At 35.6% G+C, this 26,695-nt stretch overlaps 1 protein-coding gene across 3 annotated transcripts in view; it reads right to left on the reverse strand.

Moving 5' to 3' along the window:
- Positions 1 to 3,156: 3,156 nt before the first annotated feature.
- Positions 3,157 to 26,695, reverse strand: part of PCGF5 (polycomb group ring finger 5) — a 30,304-nt gene continuing 6,765 nt past the window's right edge. For 2 of the 3 annotated variants that reach the window (XM_057402372.1, XM_057402373.1), the window contains exons 3-10: positions 20,029 to 20,125; positions 15,207 to 15,262; positions 15,024 to 15,083; positions 11,029 to 11,177; positions 9,681 to 9,779; positions 7,985 to 8,074; positions 6,313 to 6,372; positions 3,157 to 4,016 (exon numbers count right to left, since the gene is read on the reverse strand). In XM_057402372.1, the coding sequence (XP_057258355.1) occupies positions 3,969 to 4,016; positions 6,313 to 6,372; positions 7,985 to 8,074; positions 9,681 to 9,779; positions 11,029 to 11,177; positions 15,024 to 15,083; positions 15,207 to 15,262; positions 20,029 to 20,125 (659 nt within the window). In that variant the 3' untranslated portion in view covers positions 3,157 to 3,968. The remainder of the gene's footprint in view (positions 4,017 to 6,312; positions 6,373 to 7,984; positions 8,075 to 9,680; positions 9,780 to 11,028; positions 11,178 to 15,023; positions 15,084 to 15,206; positions 15,263 to 20,028; positions 20,126 to 26,695) is intronic. The other variant, XM_057402374.1, reaches the window with a different exon arrangement.

The following is a 26,695-nucleotide window of genomic DNA, read 5'->3' on the forward strand; positions in this document are numbered from 1 at the left end:
TAGTTTCTACTGAGAGAGGGTTTTTTGTTCAATTTTAAATTTTGTTACAGAACACATTCCTTTTTCTGCTTGTTTCCCATGAAAGAAAGCTTCTCAATACAGCATGTTTATGAAATATTCTTGCTGAAACTATTCAGATCATAGATAAAATACAGAAGCAAATATTACCCTGCCAAATGCAAATAATGGGCTTAAAATGTATTAGTAACCAGGCACTTTGCTTTACATAACATTTTCAGTAAAGTCAAAGTAATACTTTTTGTCTTTTTTTTTTTGCATAATAACTGCAAGCTAGCTGAGTATGCACAATATAGCGCTGCATACTCCTAGGACCCAAATCGTAGAAGCTTTCATGTGAACAGTACCTACTATAGTGATGAGTCACTTAAGATTATTGTAGTAATCTTATTTGGTATTTCATCCAAATAAAAATATGTTTCTAGGACTAGGCCCTCAGCTATGAGCAGTGTAGTAATGCGTGGTGGAAGATACATTTCTTGATTAACCATCTCATTCCATACCATTTAAGATATTACAGGATCTCATCTGTAAATTCTAATTTACGTTTCGTTCCTAGACAAATGCAGCACACAGCTAAGCTCAACAAAAAGTTACTTATGACTTTCATTAATGAGTTACTCCAGAGTTAAAATCAGATAGAAGGTTTTCACTTTTACGGTAAAAAAAAAACCCAAACACCAAATCTACTAAATAAGAGATGGCAAGGTTAGGTAGTAGTGTGTAATTTTTTAGGTCTTCTTCCTCTACAGCTAGGTACTGCCAATATGGGAAAGCCATAGAAACATAGTGGCAGCAACACTTATTTTATATTCTTATTCTTTACAAGCATGCCGTTATGACACTTTGTCATGGAAATGCTCAGAAAGTGTGACTGTATACAGTCATCTGCTCTAAGATGGCATATGGTGCAGTTTTAATGGAATGCTTAGGTACTCATCTCACTTTACCCCATCTTTGGCACACAGAAATCTATAGACACATTAGCATATTCCTATCCTGTTCAGATACTTCTAATTGGCACAGATGAACTAAATATGCATATCTGTAGACACATGGCACATATGTAGTATATGGGAGAGAAACATCCTGTAAAGAAGGCAAAGCCTGTGTCACACAAGCTGCCCAGTTAAGATACATACTTCGCTGGCACTTTACTGCTACAAAACCTATTAAATTGTAACAGCATTCAGGCACTGTGCCATCAAATCAGAAATGCATGAAGTGTAGGTGGCTAGATCATATGCATTTAATGCCATGATTCTCAGCTGGGAACATTAAATTGTATCTGTCTGTATATTCCATGCTTAAAATGAAGATTTGCCTTCTGCAATCTAGCTTTAAGTTGCATCAAGATAATATCATGAACTAAACCAGTATCTATGTCCAATCAAAAGAATTCATGGTTCTCTTAATTGTGAATACAGAAAGCCATTAAACAGTCAAATCTTCTACTAGTTGCCATTGAGAAAACAATATAAAGTAGTCCTGTTTCAGGGGTCTGTTGGGTGGATGAAAACTTCTGTGTAAGGTAACTTAAAATGGATTAAAAATTGATGGTTTTCTCCTTTTAAAACAAGTCTGCTCAAACTTGTCAAAACAGTAAGCACAACTGTTGAGAAAAAAAATTGTCCCCTGAACCAAGCAGAAATCATACTTAAGTGTACTACCATTAGTTTTGTGATAAACTGAAATAAGCGTTTTATGTCAAGTGACTCTACAGTGAAGATTCTGGTATAAAAACACATGAAATATATAAAAACTGTAAGGTGTCATTTGTATGTGCATGTAAGTATTTACAAATAATATCTTATTTCTACTGTACAAAACAACTGTGTATACTACAGAGAAGAATGATTTGCAATTAGAATGCATGCTCTGCTCTTCCAAGCTGCTCCGTGAGGAGGACCTCTGTACATACAAAGAATCTCTGCTTCCCTACAGATTCTGCAGAGGAGAAGGGCCCTCCCTACACGGAGTATCTTCTTGTTTCTGTCAAGTAGCACATCATAGACTGGGTGGGCAAAAAGATGACCATTTCCTGCAGCCAGCACATGCACCTATCTACAGTGTGGGCAAAGCAGTGCCTGTAACAGTCAGCACACTATGCCTGCAGTAAGGAGCAGCAGCTGCTTTGACATTTTGCTAGCCCAGGTTTCACTGGCATCTGCACAATATGTGCAACCTTGACCTGCAATGGCAGGTTTCCTAAACAGACTGCTACTGACTGCATCTTTATTTCTGCATGTCACATGGGCTTTGGAGTGCAACGGTAGAATTCAACCCAACTACATATGGATTCCTCAAGTCATCAATGCTAGAACTCCTACTAACATTAGAGGGGGCAGATTTATCCAGAGCATGCTTAGTTCTCCTACAGAAACTTACTAAGGTACATGAACAAAAATTCACAAAGGAGTTACAGCCTTGCATCTATTTTTTTTATACTTGATCCCAAAATATAATTTTCACTTTGTCTTACCTAAGAAGAATTAGTTCACTCTATTCTAGCTTCTGAAAAACTGATTTGGTTCCTTTTTGCTGTATGCAAAAGGCCTCACAAAGTAAATTGTTATCTACGATACCAGCAGGTGTGCATTAAATAGAAATTACATAAAAGTACTGAACTATAAGTATCTCCATAGAATTTAAAGTGAAAAACTCAACTGAATTTTAAGCAAAGACAACAGAAGACTACAGAAGACATATGCATTACCATGCTCCCTGCAACATTACCAGAAACCCCAATAAACGTTCTACACTAGAACCATCATGCTTGCAATACCTAAGGCAACAATCACTTTATCCAGCACTAACAGGTCTTAGAAAAATAATGACCTGAACAATTATTTTGGTCAGACTGCTTATCTTCAGTATTGCATTACCTCTAATTTCATGGAAATATTTTATGATGTGACTTTAACTAATGAAAAATTCTGTAATGAATTCTAATCTCCAGGTAGTCACAAGAGATATATAATGTAATTAAAGCTGTATGTTATTTTTGTCTTATATACCTCCAACTAATCTTAAAAGGAAATGCTTACTATGAAAGGCAATAATTATGTCAAATTTTGCCTTTGTTGTGGTCTTCTAGTGAAATTTATTTGTTTCATAGACATCTATATTATTTTTAACTTCATTTTTTAGGGAGGGTTTATTAGAAGAAATGTAATCTGACCAGAAGATATTTTCCAAAATTAGCTAGTATCCCAAATTCCAGTCTTTAGGGAAACCATAGAAAAGTGCAATCACAAAGGCTGCGATGCTTTTAAGCAATATTAGCAGAATCTATTTAGAAGATGTTAAATTACCATTTTGAATCACCATGTTCTACATCTCTTGTTAAGGTAATTAATCTTCATTCACTGCAAAAGGACTGTTGCACACTCATGAGTGAGCTATACCTGGACCCATGAGAAACTTACCAAGAAAAAAGTAGTGGCCCAATAACCACTTTTCTAAATATATTTTCTATACAAAATATTTTCAAGGTATAATCCTTAGTTATTTGTACAGTACTCTATGGTTTAAACAACAATATCCAGTAAAATAGTAAGTGTGTGAAACTGCAACACCACATGGAATGAGCACTCTGCCATTTTGCTAGTGTAATCAATATTAGGACCGGAAAAATTTTCTAACACGCAAGCAAAAAATGTTCCATAGTTTTTGAATCTCGACTGTACACGTCATGATTTTGGCTATGATTTGCAGCACACTCGTAAGAAATATCTTATGCACATTTCAGTAGCAGAATGGCACTTGGCTTGCTCTAATAAAAACAACAGAGATGCAACTGACAATTTTAAGAAAGACAATGTCCTTATTTGCATGCTGAAAATCTGGTTGTGTCCCCCCCTAATCCAGGCACATCCATTCATTGTGCAATCTGTCGATGGGTAAACAAATAGTGCAGGATTCATCTCAGTGGGATCTGGCCCTTTGGTCTAACCGAAGTCAATTCTAGGTCGATACTGAAGTACCATAGGGTAAGACTGAAAACAAAAGCAAGAGAAAAACAACAACACACACAGACAAGAAAAAATGAAGACATAATTCATAAAAAAATAATAGCAAAATGCAGTTAAAGATTGCCTTAATAGCCAGAGATTACCAGTGTGTACGACAATCAGTTTTATTTATATAAATCAACTCTATATATTACAACAGTTAAATTCCTACCCATAGTTCATAATCCATATTCAATCTCTAAGTCAGTTAGTTGTAGTTATTTGTGACTAATATAAAACTCCTGTATATGCTTTTATATATTTCGTGATTATGTTTTGATTTTGAGACATGTACTCAGAGGGCTCAAACAACTGCTCTTCTTTCTGTGTTGCTGCGTTTGAGAAAAAGCAATCTTGAAATTTTATACTTTCTAAACCAAAGTCTATTAACAGATGATGTACTTGGTTTAATTTTAATAGATACACAGATTCATCGCTATACTAGTAGTCAGCACTAGTTAACGGGAGCCAATATTAAAAAGAAAGATAAGAAAGGTCAAATAGCCGTCAGCTGATTTTCTGAGAGCTGAGGCTAACTTCTCCCACAAATCCAAATCCTCAACTTCAGATCTATTGATACATTTTTATTAGTTCTTACCAGAAAAAAAAAAAGGGGGGGGGGGGGGGGGGGGGAAGGGCAAATAAACTGCTTGGATCCCTGAATTGGACAAAACTGTCATGGAAGGGGAGGCAAGAATACGTGGGCTTCCAGAAAATGCTCTGAGTGCTTGTTGCTGTGAAGTCCTCTTTTACTAAATGTCTTACTTTTTTCAGTCTGTTAGCATTTTACATAAATCTGCTGTTTTCCTATTAACTTCATTAGGACACTGGATGTTTTCTATAGCATAAACCCCACGAAAATCTTACTGTCTCAGCCACGAGGCAGAGGAACATAGCTGATTTGAGTCTTTGTTATTGCAAACTTGGAAATATAAAAAATTGTTACAGAAGCTATCACTAAACCCAGAAATATTTTACTGCATCATACAAATGCAATACAGATGAACTTCAGTGACAAAAGAAAGATACATTGCAGAGACCTATACAGGTTTATAAAATTTCCATGCTGTGATAGTGAAATGATCACCAGAACTAAATGTGATCATGCTTGCTGGGGATTTACAAACTGCAGTGTAGAGAAATCACAACATAAACCCAAAGGTATTCATAATAGCAGGAGCATTTAGGACAGAAGACAGGGAGCACGACGTGCAGTCTGCATTTGCAATTAACAAACATATGATACTACAAATGTAGTATCATAAACTACTTGATCTCTGTTTTCCTGGCACTGAATGTGAAAACCACATCACTTAAATGCTATTTCACATTTTTCATTCTGATTATATGAAGTCTAAAAAGTACTAAATATATATAAAGTCTCTAAAAGTACTCACATTAATTGGAAGTGCACACAGGCACAGTCACCTCAGTGAAATTGCCATGTAAACCAGTGAGGCTCAGTGTTTTTGCACACAAAATTACAAAACAACTATACAAGTAAAATGCTCCATGCTGGACAATTCTATTTATTGAAGTAGGCATGACTGCAGCAGGTCATTCCCATGATGAAGTGACCCTCCATCATTAACGTCAGCTTTTGGCTCAAGCAAAAATACTATTTCGAACTTCCAAAGTAACTTTTAGAAATTAGTTCAAATCAAAATTCTCAATGAGGAAACTGAAATACTGTTTCATATGGGTATGAACCAGACTGATTAATGAAATTTAGAAATCAACATCAGTTTGCAAGTTCTGAAGGTTTTGGTTTGTTACGTTCTAGAGATAAGGTGTTATTCATTTCTAATTTTAAAAGATGTGAAAGGAATACAGTATTAGAAAAATATAACATTTCTTCACTCTATTAAAAAGAACATATGAATTGCCATAAAGAGATGAAACCAGCGTAGTCTCTTTTGACCCACACTCTTTAGTTTTGATCCCTTGTCAGTGCTGCCCAATGCTACTAGTAAGAAGGATGAAATAGAAGAGGCAGATAAACCTTCCAGGCTGATGGGGATATCAGCCTACAGAAGGACATCTCTCTAATAAACAGACAAATGGCATTATGTAAAGTAAAAGAAATCCCTAAACCTTCTGAATGGGTTCTATTTATTCATTCAATAAAGCTTTCTCTGAAGGAACAAAATGCTCAGGCCTTGTTCACAGAGTTTTAGCACTTTCTAGTAAGGAATTATAAAAACTCCACAACTTGGATTACAACTGAAGCGCTGAAAGGACCTTAATGACTGTAGTATGTACAGTCGTGAGTGCCTCTTACCTGATAAAAAGTGCCATCCTGTGAGCAGACTTGCGAAGATGAGCAGTTCTGACACCGAAACTGCGAAGGAGATGATTTTCTGATCAGATAAGAGGCGTCCACAGCTGGACATACACATTCACCATTTAATGCTTTTTCTTTTTTTAAGTTTTCAAATGTAAAGCTTGAAATTAATTTACTTATTTAAAAAGGAAAGACCTCTCTAACGTATAAGTGGGTGTTTTCCCTTTGCTACGACACCTCATGTAAGGTCCACAGGTACATCCCATGATGCAAGCTCATGGCGAATAGTACCAAAGATGGAGATAATGGAATTGATCTTCATCCAAAAGAAAAGATTGTTAATTAATTAAAACTTCTGTTTTGTAACAAGACCCAACACAGTTAAGGAAAACAAAATCATAGAAGCCCAGATGTTAATGGATTTATTACCAGTACAATGTCATTTGTACAGGTTTTATTCTGTCATCTCTTGATTTCAGGGGAGTGAGTTAATGTTGAAAAGAAAAGGTGTACACATACCTGGCTATGCTATGTGTATGTAAACACAACTTACAAATTTTATCAAGAGTTGTCAACTTTCATATTCAACTCCTGTTAGAAACGATAGTTCTGAGAATTTTTAAATATTTAAATAGCACAAATAACATCCTTTTTGTCAAGATGATAGTTACAGTTGTTTCCAAACCCATGCAACTTTCTAAAGTCCATCTGTAGGCAGAGGTGGCAGTATTACATGTCATGAAAGAATTCCATGATCACTAAAGTTGTTGCCTCAACACTTCCCAATAGTATAGCCAATGCTAGCTAAAATACAAGAGGGCAAGCCAAACAAACATCCACTGGTTTCAATGCAGCATTGGAAAAAAATACTACTTCAAGCTCCATTATTGGTACAGTATTGGGGTTTCAGCAATTTCAGTGCAGTATTCCTTTCAGATTTAATGAATACTTGCCTATATGTATTAACTCCCCTAATTCCTATCAAAAATCCATCTGTCCTCCTCCAGATTAAAGCAAAACTTTAAGAAACTTGGGAACTGTTAACTCTACAATGCGCTCAGTCCTCTGTCTTTTCTGTCTGTGCCCCAATGTTTTTTATTCTGAGTACTAGGAAGCTTAAAAAAACAAACAAACAGGAAAACCCATTCAGCTATGTTATCTGGACATTAGTGTTATGTTATCTGTATGTGAGTATTAACAGAAATAGTAACAAAAAATTAGATTTCACCAGTAACATTTCAGTGTCACTTTACTGACTTAATAAAAGAAATTCTTAATAAAGAACTGCTGGATACAGATTCCCCAACTACTGGGGTTTAGTATTCCCTGACCTCAAAAGGTCACTAAAACCAAATTCAAATGCAGAAAAAGAACAAGTGCTTGGGTTTTCAGATACCTGACATAAAACTCTGAGCATAACTTCCACGTAAACTTGATCCCTTGTATAGTATACCTGCTATTTTTAAGTTTCAGAATCCACACAATATATGTGCTTCAGGGTTTCACTTGCAGGGTTTAACACAAGAAATCCAGAAAACATGCAAAATGCATTTTTAAATAAGGATTTTTTGAAGGATCACAGAATATATTTTGGACCAAGCTGTGAAAGCACGTATACTTTCTATAATAAATATACCAAAACATCATTTAATAATGTAACACCATTTACGTTTTCGCCTCTTAGTCTCCATCTTGTCATATAGATGAATTCCATAGTATGATCCTTCCCCATGATCTCTCCATTGCATAGTACATCCAGCTTAAAATACAACAGAACAAGCAGTAAGACACAGGGACACAAAATTTTAATGCCTAAATGAACTCCTAAGTGAGTATCATTATACAGTAATTCCACTGAAAATCTGTATCAACTCTGAAGAAATACAACATACTGACAATATGCTATTTTGTACACTAGCATTCCATTTTATTTGCACTTCTAAGTTTTCAATTAAAGTGTCAATAGAAGAAAGTCTGCTAAACTACACAGGAAATCAGTAGTAGATAAACACTCCCTGTATTTAGCAATACTACACAGTATCTGTTTGTAGAGAAAGCCTTGTGCTGTATTTTGAAGGCCTTCTTGATATGTCAACACCTTCATAACTAAAGATCTACAGAATTACTGTAGTTTTCACTAAAAAAAAGGCAATATAAAAAAGTTATTTAAAAAGAACTATAAATGGCAAAGAAAATACACTTCCGAGTATACAAATGTTACTCTTCATTAACTGAAGGCAAAATTAAAATAAGAGTAAGGATCTTATTGTGGAAAATAAGCTTGACCTGTATTATAACATCTTACTTTTACCCTTCACTGAAAACATTTGACAATTCTTTCATTACTGTTGCCATAATGCTTTTCTGGTTTTTAGAGGAAAAAAAAAAGTTCAAAATGCTGAAGTAAGCATATACTATGTAACACCATAGCCATTAAGGTGCCAAATATGGATTAAATTAATATAATTAACAAAACCAAATAAAAGCAAAATGGCTGATCAGCATGTCATGAATCTGACGGACTCCTGCATGTAGCTCTCCAATAACCTGTGCACCTGACCCAACTCAGCCCTACCTCTGACCAAAGCTGGGAGGCTGCCATTTGTGCTAAAGGCAGCCGGCAGTTTCTACAGTCGTTGCCTCCTGTAAAAGAACTAGCTGAAGAAATTGCGCTGAGGGTGCTGAGGTCTAAATTCCTGCATCCCTGCAGAGGCAGGAGTCACACACTTCCCAGCTCCACCGTGCATTACAACTTCAACCATGTTAACACGTCCCCACAGGGAACAGCCTTGGCCATAATTAAATCACTCATGCAGCAAAGCGCTTGATTCTCTCTCCATCAAATCCTAATTAATTCCAGAGAAGATGCAAAAAAGTATCTGCATTTAGAAAAATTCAAATGCTGTTATTCCTCATTTCTTCATAATTGTTGGATAGTTTCTTATATCTAAAGATAAATTGCAGAGTAGTTTTGTGTATGTCTTAATTGAGCTCTCCTTTACCTCAATAGCTACTAGCCCAAAACTGTATTAAGTGACTTTTTCATTACCCACGTGGAAAGGGAAAGCATTTCTTTTTTGCAGAAAAATATCAAAACCTAATGTATGTGTCCCTTCACAGGTGAGCAACAAACTGAATTTACAAGAACTATATGAATTCACTAACTAGAAACTTCAGTCACTGTGATAAAATGATCACTTGTCATTTAAGGGCAGAAAATGTAACTTGGAATATTGAACAGTACTTAGTGATTGGGCTAAAAGAAATATTTCTCAAAATGTTCAAGTTCGAATATGATAAAGTTTCATAAAACCTTAATACTTTGCAGGGAAATAAAAATACAAGCATCATTCTTTCAAATGTACCTCATAAGAACTTGGAAGTTTTAATTTTAAGCTGAGAAACTTTTTGATAGTTCCCACAGTCACTCGAGTGGAACAGCGGATAAATTTCTTCATTAAACCCTAAAGCAACAGCAACAAAACAGAAAAAACGGGTTAGAAGTTTTACTGCAAGAACAGCTGTAACTGATATTTTCTTCAACCAGTAACCAATTTTACTGCACTCTCCTCTAATTCATATTGGCACCAGAGGTTCATTTTTCTTTACTTTTTAGCAAAATGTACAAGATTACAAATTCATTTGACTCATCCAAAAAATACAGAAGGGAGGGAGGGAAAAAAACTCCAACAAACCACCCCACCAAAACCACCAAAAGGAAGAATTTAAATAATCTGTGTTAGTAACACTGGGGGTCAAACAGATGTGACATTTCTTAGAATTTCTTTAGTAGTCCCTGAGAGAAAAAGGAAGTAAAAACATCCTCAAATAACCTAGGTGAAATACAAGGAAGCTACAATTCTGAGAGAGCCTAGCAGTTTTGATTCAACAGGAGAGCTGGAAACCTGAGACTCCTACATGGCAATGGAGATACAGATTTCTTACTATTTAGCATAAACAGGGTGATAACATATATGTGTATTTTCTTGCTGAATCAAAACTTTCTTACTAAGAAATTTCAAAATTATACATGTAACATAGCGCACAGAAAATGTAAGTAGTGTTTTATTAGACAAATTTTAAATATCTTTTATAATTCTTGTCTTTGTAATTTAATAATATTATGCCAAAATCTAAGAGGATTTCTAAACACTTTCTTCTAGATTTGATACCATTAGGTATAATCTTCCCTTCATGAATAGAGACCAAATACCCCTAATTCTTAAAACAGCGGTTAGCAGGTATTACTTTACACATTTTACGGATGGAAGTGACCTGTCCAAGGGCACAAAAGATCCAGATCCCAGTCATTCAGTGCACAACATATATGAAAAACAGCTTCATGCTGGCATGGGAAGAGAGCAGTCCTGAAAGTGTGGGGCAGCTCCCCTACAGCTAGCTTTTTAAGTACATCTGTGGTATGCTGTAATCAGTTGTGTAATGCAGTTATATACCATCAAGGCTGTAGACTACAAAACTATGCTTCATAAAAAGACAAAATAATCCATGGTCACCAATAGATTTCTGTATGGAATTGTATTTTTTGCAAAATTCTAAGATGCACTGAAATGCTTCAAACAAAAGAACTAAATAAGTGAGGAGGTAGAGACAGATCACCACATTAAGGTGTCTTATTAAAGGTTATAAAATTATTTGGTTCCTGCAAGATGCTATTCTGCAACAACAACAGCACAGATTATCTTTACCACTCACTTTGACAACATTATCTCCCGATTGCCCATTGTTTCGTAAACAGTCAAGGCAGATAGCAATCTGTGGGTCACTCCTGTGGTAGTCTTTATCTTCTTCATTTTCATCACACTCCTCGTCTACTTTGGGTTTATCAGCTTTTGGGCTTTCATCTGTAAAATATGAAGATCATATTATTTAAGTGTAAGACAATGAAAAGTCACAGTAGCAATAAACATATTTAAAGTGATACATCATTTTCAAGTGCGTATTTTTTTCTTCAAATTAACTTCATACAATTTTAATTCAGTGCATTCTTAAACCTACCAATTCACAGATCTCTGAAAACAGTTTTAGTATTGAAATTAATAGAATATGTGATAACAGATTTCTGTGTGTGACAGAAAATTATTAGGCTCATGGACCACTAATGGTTATGGCTGTCTACTTCTGTTTGTGTCCAGTGATTAAAATCCCACAACTGAGCATGCATCAAGATCATTCAACCTACTCTGTGGCGAAGCAGTTCACTGCCAAAAAATACTGCTTTTAAATACATAGTGGAATAACTAATCCCGACACTTCTATATCAAAATAACATGGCCAATAAATTCATATTTACTATTTTACTTTATTCATTATTGTCTGTCACAATAATCCATCAGAGACTGAAATGTTAAGTAAGCTAAACAAGACAAAACTTAAATTTCATCCACTTTTGACCCCATCTAGGAAATGTCTTTGTAAGAACTCCAAGTGACCCTCTCCAGAAGGATTTTATAACTAAATAGCCATACACATACTTATCCCCCTTTATAAACAAAAATAAGAGGAATGGTCTCCATGTTTTTCAGCAGGGCACACGTAGCCTATATAATCACATATATATAACAACTGATGCTGTTACGTGCTCTATTGATTCCTGGTTTAGAAATCTAACTCTTTAGCAAAATACAATCTCCTACAGTTTTCAAAGGTTTAGCACAGTTAAACACTTGAATGCTGAGACTAGCTCGTACAGCCAGATAAGGCTGCAATGTATGTAAGTAATAACCATAAAATGAGCCATAAAACGGAGTAATTTTTACAGATTTGGAATACAGTATACAATAACCCTATTAAATACATTTGTGGTTTTCTGTATCCCCAACTTATTTATCTTGATTTAATACAGAGGCTGCTCTCTGTCGGAATAAAATATTATCACAAGTAACTTGAATAAGCTACTTTTGCATTTCCTGAAAACCTTCCAGATCAGATTCTGTTTTTTTTTTACATTTACCACAAACTTCTAAAGTTATTTAGTAGAGTTAGAATGAGAAGATAGAATTAAAACTTTAACAAGTACCAAGCCATGCCTAAGTTCCTAGACACAGTGATTAGTTCATTTTGTTCAGTTTACATATTCAAGATGAGATTTAAGCTATGGTTATTTCTTTCCTTGCATACAATTTTGGAGTATTTTATAGTTAGAAAAGATTGTCCACATGTCCCTACTAGCCATTGACAGAGTTAGTTGAATATGTATCATACATATATTTTGTTCCTATCATCTTGTTATGAATAGAATTTACAGTATTGAACTATAGATATATTCTTTTTTTTCTTTTTGTGAAAAAAGAAACTCTTTTAATCAAGCAGGCACAGTCTACCTGCCACAAGCATTTGTCTTGGGAGTCTGTCTATGATTCACAGATCCTTCGGCAATGCAAACACACCCACAACTTTAAACAGTTATCGCTGCTGAGTAACAGAGGAAGATTTAGTTACGCAGTTTAAAATGTCTTGAAAGGCAAAGCAACTACAGAAAGCTGTAGAGAAAGCAGAAAACTAGGGAAACTACCAAATACCCAACTACAAAATCATTCCAGACAAAGATTCCACAAAAAAGATCTCATTTTTCAAAGTATTCTAACAGAAATTCAAATGCTCCTCCACATAAATGGCACCAGCCTATTTACTAAAAAAATCCCTGTAGATACTAGAATTAATGATGTTTGTACAGGCAGCCTCAGGGAATTAATGTGATGGTCTTTTAGAGGCATGTTATTAGAATTCAATATGATTTAAAAGAAAACAAAAACACAAAAAAAAACAACAAGAAAATGAGGTTTGGATCTCACCAAAATGGACTTGGTGATTTCCAAGTCAAAAACATCAAGCCAAGAACAGAAGGCAGAACAAAACAAACACCCACCCTCAGCCCCCCCCCCCCTCCCCCCTTTCTGTAAGGAGTAAAATGGTGTCTCATTTTTTAATCTCACCTTTCTTGCAAATCTTGGAAATTGTCTATTTCCTGTTCTTTTCCTTGAAATTTAATAGAAAACTGATTGCCAAAGATTGACTCAATGTAAAGCTGTTTGCCTTCTTCCTTTTCCAGTTCAGACTGGAGCAGCCCAATAGAGATTTTTCTGCTCTGAATCACAGTATGATTCCTGTCATCACCCATCAATTCTCTCTGGTAACCAATCTCCTAGTGGAGTCACCAATGCCTGAGATATGCTGTTGTCTGAGGGTTTTTTTCTTTTGAGATGTGAAAATTTTATGCCCTGCAATTTTTTTACAGATCCTGGATGCTAAGGTTGGGAACTGTGTCGTGACCTGCGGATTCTTTTGAATTGACTATATGACTGCAGGGCATGGTATCGATAACTGAAACAGTCCCGTCTTACTGAAATTATTCTCTCCAAATAATCTATTCTCAGGCAAGATTCTAAATGCTTTTTTTATGGCAGAAAATAGTTTAAATGCTCATAATTTGTCTCATGACTTTTGAATGGTTTGCAGAGTCAAATTTCCATAGCCCAAGGATACAGTCACTAACAGAGCTGGATACATCTGTAGCTACTTAAAAGTACATTTTGAGAGTTAGACCAGCCTTCTGATTCACCAAAGAATCCAGTCACACATTACACTTAGTAACTGATTGCCATTAGGTTTGCCATTGAGTTACGAGAGAAGGGTAAGGACAAGAAGAATAAAGAGGTCACATTCTACAGATCTGAAAATTATATATTTATATATAGACAGAGAGAGCAGAAATACTTTTCTGAACAGTCAAAAAATGTCTATATTTCATAAAAATATTTGTATTTTAAAAAAAGAATAGGTATACACTATATGGTATGTTGCAGTAAACTAAAAAAAATATCATATGAATTGTCCTGCAGTTCTTCATTTAATAACAGAGAAAAGAACCTTGTCCCTTATAATGGATGCCAAATGCAAATCAACAGAATTAGTGAGAAAGAAAATTAAAGTTATTAAGTTGAAAAGAAGATATTATAAACAATTGAATGCAGAAGAGTATTGCAAGACATTTACTTGACAGTGATCCTTTACTAAAAATAGCTATAGCTTAGCAAAGACTTTCAAAAGTTCTTTAAAATGTCTGAACCAAACAGACTATGGTTTCAAAATCCTAATGTCAAATTAAACAGACATAAAACCAGTTGAGTGTAGTCCTCACTTAGCACCTCGATAATCAGCTCCAAAAGTGCATAGGTGAACTACAAAAAAAAAAAAAAAATAAAAAGGAAAAAGAAAAGAAGAGATTAGAAAAAAACCCAAACATTTTGGAATCTATATAAAACAATTGTTTAGCATGTGTGGAAAGCTGTTTTACTACTTGTCATAACTAATTCTTGACAACCTCCTACTTAACAGCTGGTCAAAGTCAGTAACAAAATAATCTGTAAAAAACTCAAGTAGTTCTGCATCTTGCTGTATTAAGAAAAGTAACAATTCAAATGTAAAATCTCATGAGTGTGGAAAGTGAGAGCTTAGGGAGATGCAATTAAAATTATGGTAGAACAGGTAATGTTTGTAAAACAAGTGGTTAATAGATAAGCAGCAGTACATGAAGGCCCAGCCTACGTTTATGCAGATTTGTAACAAGTTTCTGTAGTATCTTTTGTAAAAACAATGTACATGTGTAACTGTTTAAAGAAAAAGGGCGTAATCATCAATGTTACTTAACACACAGATGAGAGAGAAAAAAATAAAAAAAAAATCATCACCTTGTCCATTTTCTTGAGGTTTATTTTTCTTCCAAAATTCAATCTCCCGCTGCAGTTCCTCTAGTTAACATCAAAGAACAGTCATGTGAATTTTTAAACCAATACTACAGGTATATCACTAGAATTGACCATATGCCCTCCATCAACCCAAACAGGTAGCCCAAAACCAAATGAAAAACTTACGTTCCCGAAGTCCAGGCACCAGCTTAAATATAATTTCCTCTAAGGTGTTATCGAGCCTTTCAAAGGGAAAAAATACATTTCACATTAAGTAGAAACCAGCATTTTATATATTTTCAGCCGTTAAATAACAGAAACTTCTGAATAATAAACTGCATATTTCTCATAAACAATGTATCCTCAAAAAATCAGCTGATTTTAGCTTGAGAGACAACATCTCAACCACCTATCTCAACCACCTCCTGAATGGATTTCTTTTAGAATTAACCAAGGAATTTATTTTTTAATGTATAAAGACAAAAAAAAAACCAACCCCCCCAAAAAACATTATACTCTAAAGTTTTCATTATTTTAATTTTTGTTACATGCAAACAATTGTGTTACTAAAAGGAACAAACTTGAAAAAAAGTATGTAATTTTAAGGTCCAGATCATGAGTAATAAGCATGAAAACTGTAAACTCCAAGATCATATTAAGTGTTCAAGTGCTTTGGTAATAAGGCTGTTATGAAAAACTGAACAGACTATTGACTACTCATTACAACACAGACAAACCAGTCTTGGCAGGAGAAAGAAGACCACAGAGCATCCATGCTGCTCTGGCTAGACAGCTCTCAGTGCCCAACATAATTCATTTAAACTATTTAAATCTGCCATGAACTTGTCTACCAGATGACAGTACGCAGCACAGGCATGTCGTCTGTTACCCTGATATTAGTGCCAGAAACAGCTATTACAGTCCCTTCCAGAGGACATGGTGCATTTTCCTTTGTTGCTGAGGCTAAAATATTTTGCTTCCTTTTTCTCTGAATTTTACCTACTCTCCTATCCTTTTAATTTATCATCCGCTTTCTAGTTCCACTTCCTTTCCTTGTGTCACTTATTATCTGGTTTCCTCTGTCTTACTCTTTTTCATTTCTCTCCTCTGCCCTCTTCATCTTCTCTTGTGAACAGTAACTCCCACTGTCCATAGCCTAAACAAAAAACCAGGACAAAACCAAGTACTAAGCAATATGGCCAGAGAAATTAAGTTATTTTGATACACAGTCAGAAGCTACAATACAATAATTGACTTTGTTATATTTTTGATTCCCTTAATTTTTAATCTCAGCAATGAGATATCTATGCACACGCTTGCACATATACAGATATGTATGTGTACATGTTATTAATAATACACTATTTGCCTGTTAAAAAACATATGACTGTTCTCTAGCTTTTGTTCACTGGTAGTGGCAAAATAGGAAGACTGAATGATTTTATTGTTGAGGAATGCCTAAAAGCCATTTTAGTAGACAAGAGTTCTCTTCTTATACCAAATATACAAGCAGTACAGGTTCTCCTTCTTTACAGAATTTGCTTTTGTAATTGAAAGTTTACAACCAGACCTATTACCCAGTTACCTTGTTCTGAGAGTAGTTTCCTGTGTTATCTGTTAGTTCATGAAGACAGTCATACCATAAGAATATTAATGTTTAAGCTACAAACACAATGCATTTCTAATTGCTTCTTCTTAAAAGTACCCCCAAAAATAAAAATTAAAAAAAAAAAAAAATCTTTGGCAAGTGAAACAGGCCTCCCCTAAAACAAAGAAGCATAGAGAGTAATTTCTCACAGGTAAGAAGGGTACCAAAACCATGGGATGTCTGTGCACTCAGTTTCTGATAGAGAACAATATAGGTCTAGCTTTCCAAACGGTATGTTACCTCTTCTAGCACCTCTAATCAATATCATAGAATCATAGAATAGTTAGGGTTGGAAAGAACCTTAAGATCATTTAGTTCCACCCCCTTGCCATAGGCAGGGACACCTCACACTAAACCATCTCACCCAAGGCTCTGTCCAACCTGGCCTTGAACACCACCAGGGATGGAGCATTCACAGCTTCCAGTGCCTCACCACCCTTACAGTAAAGAACTTCTTCCTTATATCCAATCTAAACTTCCCCCGTTTAAGTTTTAACCCATTACCCCTTGTCCTATCACTACAGTCCCTAGTGAAGAGTCCCTCTCCAGCATCTAATGCAACTAGAGGGTACTGCTTTCTATGAAGTTCCTGCAGTAGAGCACTGGGAACCTGTCTTGGAAATGGGATTAATTCACACTGTAAGAAAGCTCTACTCTTCATAACTTACTCATTAAGAGAAAAGAAATAAGAAGAGAACAACACTAATTTAATTAAAAATCCCACTAACTATTCCTCAAGATGGCATAATACATGCTGGGTTTTCTACATTTATTTTTAAAATTCCCTTTTAGCACTTTCTAATTTGTCTTCAATGCCCCAAACCAAAAGTCTCTAGTAATGCTATCATAGCAAGAAAACCACTATACTTAACAAATCAACAATGCTAGCAGCAAGAACTGGCTTGATGTGCTATAGTCAATAACTTCATTTTCTTTCAAAACTAAACAAAAAGAGCTATTTATCCTTATGCAACAATACTACTAATCAATACTTTAAAAACTTAGGAAAAAACCCCACTTATCTGATTTTTAAGTACAGGAAAACTCAAAGGATAGGGGAAAATAATAGGAAATTATAAAATGACTCTTAATTTTAGATGCATCTTACAGTGTTCCTATTATCCACTCCTATCAGGACTCTAAACAAAAGATTCGTATTTCTGTGACTTGCATCAAATCCACTCCAAAATGAAACTACTTGACATAACTCCAAACACAGTCTCAGTCATTTAGTATGATACTTCCTGTTAATGCCGAAACAGGACCATTAACATTTTAGACATGCTTCTTTGCATGCTCACATCTTCCAACCTCCAAACTTCTCTTATTCACCCCTTCTATAATACTGAGTTATAAGATCAAAGCCATTCCCTGATAAATGTTAATTATCTGAAGTGAGGCAAATGAAGACTATCACTCAAGAAAACTTGCTTTCCAAGAAGCATGCTACCAAGAAAAAAAAACAGCCTGCATTCATGACAGACCACTGCAGACCCTAGTGAATACTAACGATTCAGAATTCTGCTAAATCAGGAAGGGGAATTCTACAATTTAGCACTCTTCCTAGATTTTTATTTTGGAGCTCAATGTCGGATTTCAGACTTTGGCTTATTGTTTCAACATTCCTAATTGCTGCCAATGGAAAGATACATCTAAAAACCTCACATAGTTATGAAGTTATTCAGAACTGAGTTTATAAAGTGGTTTATATAGTTTATCTGAAAGATTTCAGTTAAAAATACTATCTAGAGTGTTCAACACCATTTCTCAGAAAATGACTGCATTCTTGAGCAATGATGGGGCTGGCCTCTACAGTCAGAGTGTAAGACGTATTAAGTTAGGCAGGCAACATCCAAAAAAGATAATTCCATTACACTGTTCATGTGCTTTTCTGATTATTAGTTTAGCAAATGTTGAAAACTGTTTCATAAAATACAACCAAACTCCTTGCTATATGCAGTTTGTTGGCAAATAAACACGGTGACTCTAAAAGGAGTTTCAGGAAATAATTGCAGAGAAAATAGCTCTTCCCACATTTCTGGCTTGTGGTCTCAACTTTTCTCACCCTTCCATCATTTCCTGCTTAGAGCATAGTATTAATTTAGTAAACATCTACTAGAGGCTTCAGAAAATGCATTTTTTTAGATCCTATGAAATGGTCCTATCAGAATAAAAGAAATATTTCTAAAATGCTTTTATTTTCAGCCTTATGCACTCTACATAGAATCTTCTATTACAACTGACCCAGCAGCTCAGACACTGACAGATCAGAATAGTACTTAAGGTAAACATCTACATAAACCCTTTTAGCCCTACCCTTCTAAAAAACATTCAGATGGTAAAGACTTAAGCTAATAACACCCTTTAAAGCTGTTGTGTTTAATCTCTCTCACCTACCCTCTCGGTACATAACTGAAGTATGGGAATTGCCATGCACACATGTATCAGTCAAAAAGCAAGATATGATAAATTGTAACAAACACAATATGTAAATATTTATTGCAACACTGATGTAAGGATATTTCTTCCTAAGTTCCCAACAGTATTACAAACTAATAAAATCGGGGGAGGGGGAGGGACTGTTGGGAGTGAGGGCAGGGAGAGGCTTCATCATTGTAGGAAAATATCTAGTTCTTCCACTTATGATGACATTTCTCAGTTTCTCTGTACTATACTTGTAGCAAGTACAGTTTCAATATAACATGGCAAAGTTTGTTTCAATATAAAAAAGTACAGTTTGTTTCAATATAACATGGTGAAAAGAGAATCTAGAATTTCAAGAAAAATAATTGTTTAAAAAAGCAATGTGTTATTGTGACATAAAAAATGCAAACTCTCAAGAAAAGGTACTTTTGGTGTCAGAATTTTCTTTCATGAGTGTCTTTTCATGAATCTGACAGCAGATTTCAATTCAGATTGGTAGGTCTACACACTGGAAAGTATTCAGTTATTTGCATGATTCATTTTCTATATTGCTCTATGAATTAAAAAAAAGCTGCACAGTTTGGAATGCCCTAAATTGTTTGAAAAAAGAAATTCTAGAACTTAATTTCATGTAAAGAATAAAAGGCATCTGGTTTATTAGTTTGAGGCATTAAATAATTAAATAATAAAATTAAACTTGCACAATACACCCAGTCTTTCTGCATTACTCCATTATCTTTCCTCCTTTTATTATATCTGAAAAGTTAATTTACCTTTTACCAGGAGATAAGAAATTGGTAGTATCTATGGCCAAAAACAGTTGATGTATGTATTATACAAAGAAGCAAAAAAAAATTTATTTCCTTTCAGGATAAAAATATTATTTTTTATTTTTTGTTCTTCCATTTCAGCAAAGGCTGTGCAATGTCATCTTACCTTAACATTTCTAGTGGATTAGTCTCATGCACTTGGTTGCCACACCTGGGGCAGTCATTGCTGTCTTCAAAGTGTTGAACGATGCAAGTCTTACAAACTGAGGAACAGAAGAGAAAAAAAGGCAAAACCAACTTAGTGTAAGATCTGAATAACATCGCTTGAGCATGACCTAATGATACCAGCTAACTACTTCATGCATCAGAGTATTATTTTAAAGCAAATAAGGAATGCATTCTATCCACTGCTTCCTCAAAGTTGTAGCTAGTTCTGCTCTGCCAACACACCGAGTTCAGCAGCACAGGTTAAACAAGTGCTGCTTCAAAGTATGCAAGATTTTTACTACTTAAAATTCTCCCAGCACCATAAAATGCAAACCCCATACCATACAGCACATCTAAAGAGCAGGTTCTGAGAAAGTGCATGCTGGGTTGCTCTAGCCCAGCAAAGCCAACCATCACTTCAGATGATTTGAGAATGACTTAGGCACATTGTTTTCTTTCCAGCAGTGTTGCTGGCAGCTAAAAATACTGTTGTAAATACTCACTGTAAGATAAAGGTTCACGGAAATTGTACACAGGTTCAAAGCAGCTATGTTTCCCTTTTGACACAGCGCCTTCAAAAGCTCTGACAGAACTTACAGGGAACATTTAATAATTGAATCTTGCAATGAAAAATCAGGATCATAACCATGGCAGGTATAAACAAACCCAAAACAACAACAGTGTGAATTTAAAATCCGATAAACTGAAATTAAACCAAACAAGGTGCTACACTTCTGTTGTTTCTAAATGATTAACTGCAGACTGATGACTTTAATGCCATTAATAAGAAAATAGAAGCCAAGCCCAGGACAACAAATATGCCTGCTATTATTACTGCATTACAACATTCTGCATGGAGATAAACTCCATCCTCTGTTTATTATTACTTCACCTAAACTGAGAACTGCAAATTCATCAGTAAATAGACTGAAAAAATAAATGGACTGCTGCAATTACAATATGCTTTCTGCTGAAACACTGTAATTTCTTTCATCAATTACCTAATGAACTAAGAGTACCTCTAAACATGCTGGTAAATCCTAATTATATGAAAATCTTTACGGAATCTTGACATTCCTTTAACAAATGTCACCTAACAAGCAAAGCCTGCATTTATCTTTTCTCAGAAGCGTTAGTGCAACTCAGCTGACACTGATAATACACATACATTAAACCTCTGTGCAGATTTTTTTTCCAACTCCTTTAAAACATGAACTTAAGGATGTTAACTTCATAGGTTTGGCTGAAATTACATGAACTTTTCCCTTTAAGTTAGACAGACAGATTTCAGAGCTCTCTGGCTGGCTCTTGGCACCTTCCCCAACCTAAATGGCTCTAGTAGAGCTAGATGCAGGGCAGATTTCCGATGATCTGGTAAAACAAGCTCAGGAAGCTCCTGAGTCCTGCCAAACAATCCCAGTAAGTGGGCGCATTGCAGTCCTCTGCACATAGGGCCCTCCAGAACAGCCGAGGATGGTGATGCTGTGAGAGTGCCATTTAACCCTCATTTTTTTCTTGACCTAAAGTTGTGAGGTATTTAGCACTGTCACACAAACGCAAGAACCTGTAATTACAGAACTCATATCACAGATCTTTTATAATTTGTTAAAATACTAGACTTAATTGATTTTTGCACATGCATTCCCTAACACTTCCACAGGGTAAGAAGCAAATGTGATGTTCCGTATCTACATGGTTTCTTCCTTTTTCCATATACTTTCTATAACTAATACTAAAACTGAACATTTTCCTACTACACTTACAGAACATAAAGAACTTCATCACCCATAGAGAAGCCCTCGTGCCAGGCCAAAGAAGCACTTCAGAACATGCTTAAATTAAAGCACAAGTCCAAATAACTTAAAAAAAAATAAATGTAGTAAAGATTTCTATAATCTCTCCTCACTAATATGATCATGAATTTCCTCTATAACTGAAAATAATTTAAGTTATCCTTGAAATTGAAAATATATGAAGATTCTCAGATCACAGTTTTCCTGAAGATGTAGCATTTGCACGTTTAACCCAGGGGCAAACATCACAAGGTGGAATTATTTAGCTGATCAGTAGCTCCTCAGCCATTCCAGCTCCCATAAGTATTTGAACTATCTTTCCTTCTTTCACCTACTTGAAATACAAAGAAGCACAGGGAGCAACTGAAGGCATAGTTCAGTTCTGTGAGTAATCAAACACTAGCCACACACATGCAGTGATAAAGCCTACCATATCCTGGGCTGCATCAAAAGGAGCATGATCAGCAGGTCGAACAAAGGAGGTGATCCTGCCCCTCTACTCTGCTCTCATGAGACCTCACTTGGAGTATTGTGTACAGTTCTGGGGTCCTCAACATAAAAATGACGTGGAACTGTTGGAACAAGTCCAGAGAAGGGCCACGAGGATGATCAGGGGACTGGAGCACCTCCCATATGAAGACAGGCTGAGAAAGTTGGGGCTGTTCAGCCTGGAGAAGAGAAGGCTGCGTGGAGACCTCATAGCAGCCTTCCAGTATCTGAAGGGGGCCTATAGGGGTGCTGGGGAGAGACTCTTCATTAGGGACTGTAGTGATAGGACAAGAGGTAACAGGTTAAAACTTAAACAGGGGGAGTTTAGATTGGATATAAGGAAGTTCTTTACTGTGAGGGTGGTGAGGCACTGGAATGGGTTGCTCAAGGAACTTGTGAATGCTCCATCCGTGGCGGTGTTCAAGGCCAGGCTGGACGGAGCCTTGGGTGACATGGTTTAGTGTGAGGTGTCCCTGCCCATGGCAGGGGGATTGGAACTTGAATGACCTTAAGGTCCTTTCCAACCCTAACTATTCTATGATTCTATGAAAAAGCCCTCTCACCTGTATTTAGATGGGTGCATGCTTGGCTAGGAAGTCTCACAAGTGTGTCTCAGAGTCATAGATGAAGAAGCAGCATCACTTCCCCAAAGTTACACTTTTTGAACAGGTATTTTTATAAGACATAATGATATGTAAAAACATGTACTAAGGAACAAATAGAAACTCTACAGGTGTCCAGACCTGAGTTACTTGCAAAGAGTCACCAACACCGTTCAAGTGCTCAGACAGAATTTGATTAACTGGTCAAACAACATATTGTAATATTCTCCAAAAGTGCCCTTGCTTATCTTCAAACTCTAATTATGGCACCTTTCCTTTTTTGATACTACCAGTAGTCCTGAAGATTGTCCAAAAAAAAAACAAACCAAAAACAAGCCTCCATCTAAATCAAGAGCATGCCATATCACTGAATTCAACAAAACCCAACAGGCAATAACACCAATTAATATGAAATTAAGATACAGGGCTCATCAGAAAGCTATGATGAAGTGAACTTTTCTTTTCAAAATAGGCCATCACAGTATCATGTCATTAATTTATCTTGCTTTTCTTGAGAAGTGAAAAGTGAGCCAAAGTGAGTAAAAGGTCTTACTCTAAACATGACAGAGAGATCAAAATAGCAGACAATGTGACCAAACCCAGGCTCTTTAAATACTGCTATGAATGGGAATAGTTAACATTGTTGAAAATGGGAGTAGTTAAAAATTGTACCTTTCCCATTCATTAACAGAGATGTCTTCTTTCTACTTATTAAAAGAAAAAGCAAAAAACAAAGACAAAACAACAAGCCCAGGACATTTTTAAGGCATGATTCTTCTACAGTATTGAAGTAGAGAAAATTAAAGCAATTAAATGTAAAGATACTAGATCTGCGTGAAGTAAACCAAAGAACTAAATAGGATTAACCTATTCAATCCGACGTCAGATACAGCAAAAGTCTGAGAGTCCTAGAATAAGCACTTCCTGGATGACTTCAGTGAGAATGTAAATAACTATATTCTGCTCAAGCTTCTCAAGGAATCTGTAAAATATGCTACTGACACTTGAGCTCTTCAACTGTAGCATTTGATATCTCATAATCCTGGTATCTATATAGTGCTGAAGGGGGAGACGATACACTACTTCTGTCAGGAGAAAGAGTGCAGATTAGTGATGGGTGATTACAATACTGACGAGAACCACAAGGTTAAGAATCATCTGCTATCTCAGAAATACCATTAGTTGGAGAATCTCAGTTTAAAGACCATAAGGGAAAAGGTCTGGGAAGCTAGTATGATGATGAAATTGTGAAGTCTAATACAGTTGTGAATAATGGCCACATGGAAATTCATCTGAAAGTCACTGAGGTTAGTAACAAAAGGATTTGGTATACTCTACACCTTTTCTGACTTGACTTCATAGAAACTGTGCTTAGGGATAACTCTTTTTCAATGGAGAGCTGCAAGGCAGATAAAGTCCCTCTTCTGCTAACTCCTATAATAAAGGAAGGGGTTGGTCTTTAATTTTTTTTTCTGTTGTAAACATCTTGTCTGGTATAAACAGCAGCATCTTTATTAGGTCAGTCTTTCTAATCTGACACCAATTTTAATAGAATTATAAAAATAAAAGAAATGGAAAAATGGCATAAATGCAATTGGCATTGGTCAATATTAATTTGGGAACTGATAGGCCTAACTACTGATCTTAGTTGGGAAATTTTTAGCAATGGAGACTCTGAGATGATTCACACAAAATTTTTTCAAAAGGATTACCAGAGAGGTTTCTTTCTGTAAGCAATCAATACTAGCCCCCTTCCAAAAGGACCTCCCTGTGTTTTAAGGAAGCTATGCCTAAAATTCTTTGAAGAGAATTTAATTCCCGTTACTTGCTCTTGGGATCTCTGTTCCATACACATAAGAGAAGTTCTCGTAGACTGTGACAATGAGATGACACTGATCTGACGGCTTTGAAAAGGACTGAGCTGAATGGTAAGGTATTTTAAATTTGGCTTTGCTAGGCTTTTTGTTTTTCAAAGTAAAGACAAATAGGATCTACCTGAACTATGGCTTTAATTTACTGTATGAAATTTGTTACTATTCAGAAGAACTCTGTGCCACAGGACAGATAACTGACACACTTATTTGAAGTCAGAGGACTGACTCCCCAAAACCTCCCAAATACTAAATGCTGCCAAACATAAAGCCTGCTAAAATCCACGGTAATGTTACTTGAAGAAATATTTCTAACTAACATTTCTAACATTTCTAATTAATATTTCTAATATAAACCAATCTATGGAAATAAACTGAATTCTTCAGTCTGAATACATTTACATGCTCTCCTTATAACTTTTCTTGAGAGAAGATGGCACCCTTGGAAGCCATGCATGGTTCAAGAAAGTGACTAATAATTAATGAAAAGCTTAATCTCTAGTTAAGAGAGGTCTTTAAGTAGAATATATACAGACAAAACATTGTAAGGAAGCTAGGATCCTCAGCCAGTCCTACATGGATATATTCCCTACCCAGCAAATTTACAGATAGGTAACAAGTCTTCGTGCAGCCAGCTCAAAAGATGAGATCATCTTATACAGTGAAAAAAACCCTTGAAACTGTTAAATCAGTACTGCAGCAATCTAAAACAACTTTTGCTTTTTCTCATGTAAAGCTATGGCGCTATGAGGATTTGCCTGTCAAAACTAAATGTGATTTACCGATAGCAATGTGAAAGTAAAAAATACACATAAATTCTAGCACTCAAGAATAATGAACTGATACATAATACTCCTAGTAGGAGTATGATCATCAATCAGTATTTTCAGATATGATAGGTATAATCATCCTCTGTCATTCTCAATATAAAACACTGAACATTTTTCAAAGCCTTACGACTGAAGTTTCAGAGAATGGGATGAGGTCCAAGTATTGGGTGAAAAGGGTAGGGAAAAAGGGAGTCTTTAAATACAATTTAACTACAGATACATTTAATTCACCACCTATGGGGGAAAAAGCCCCCAACAACAACAACAAAACAATCCAAACCCCAAACAAACAACAAAATAAACCAAACAAAACCCAAACAAACAAACAGAAACACTAACAAAAACTCTTTAACACTTCTGGTGCAGGTTAACAAAATGACATGGTTTCACTTACTTTACAGTAGGTCATATTGTGGTAGCAAATAGACAAAAGAACCAAAATGTGCACACTTTGCAGAATTTTGAGGTATGTGCTACACATGCCAGTGAAATAAGGACCTGGATTTCATGGTTGTACTATGACACTTTAGATGAGTCACAATAAAAGTTAAACTCACATAAAAGGTCCTTTACTACAGCTGATAAGAGTACTTGCATGACATGCTAACTGGCTGGCAACCATAGCATAGTTCACAATACTGCTTTTGCCAGTACATAGATACCTGGCTCACACAATCTTTTAGACCTTTTTAATCAGCTGTGCTACTTGTCATCTTGTGCAAACAAAAAAAATACCTATCTTATGTCTACCTGCACACATATTGCTCAACGAGAAAAACTTCATATTATATTCCATTCATAAAAATTAGTATTGGATTTTTAAAACGAAATATTTTACATGAGAAAGTTTAATTAGTTAACTGTGGCACAAATTCTTTGTTAGAATTCATCCTTTGAGTTCTTTCAAGGATCCCGTCTCTCAAAGTCACTCTTTAATCCAGTGAGCAAAGGAGGGGCACAGGATACGCACAGGTACTGGAACATCAAATTCGTCTCAGTGATGGCACACGTATTTGCTATGTTTAATGAAGTATTTAATTA

This window comes from Pezoporus wallicus, unplaced genomic scaffold (assembly GCF_028554395.1).
Source record: "Pezoporus wallicus isolate ANWC-B61680 ecotype Strahan unplaced genomic scaffold, APGP_CSIRO_Pwel_v1 contig_6787, whole genome shotgun sequence".
Lineage (NCBI taxonomy): Eukaryota > Metazoa > Chordata > Aves > Psittaciformes > Psittacidae > Pezoporus > Pezoporus wallicus.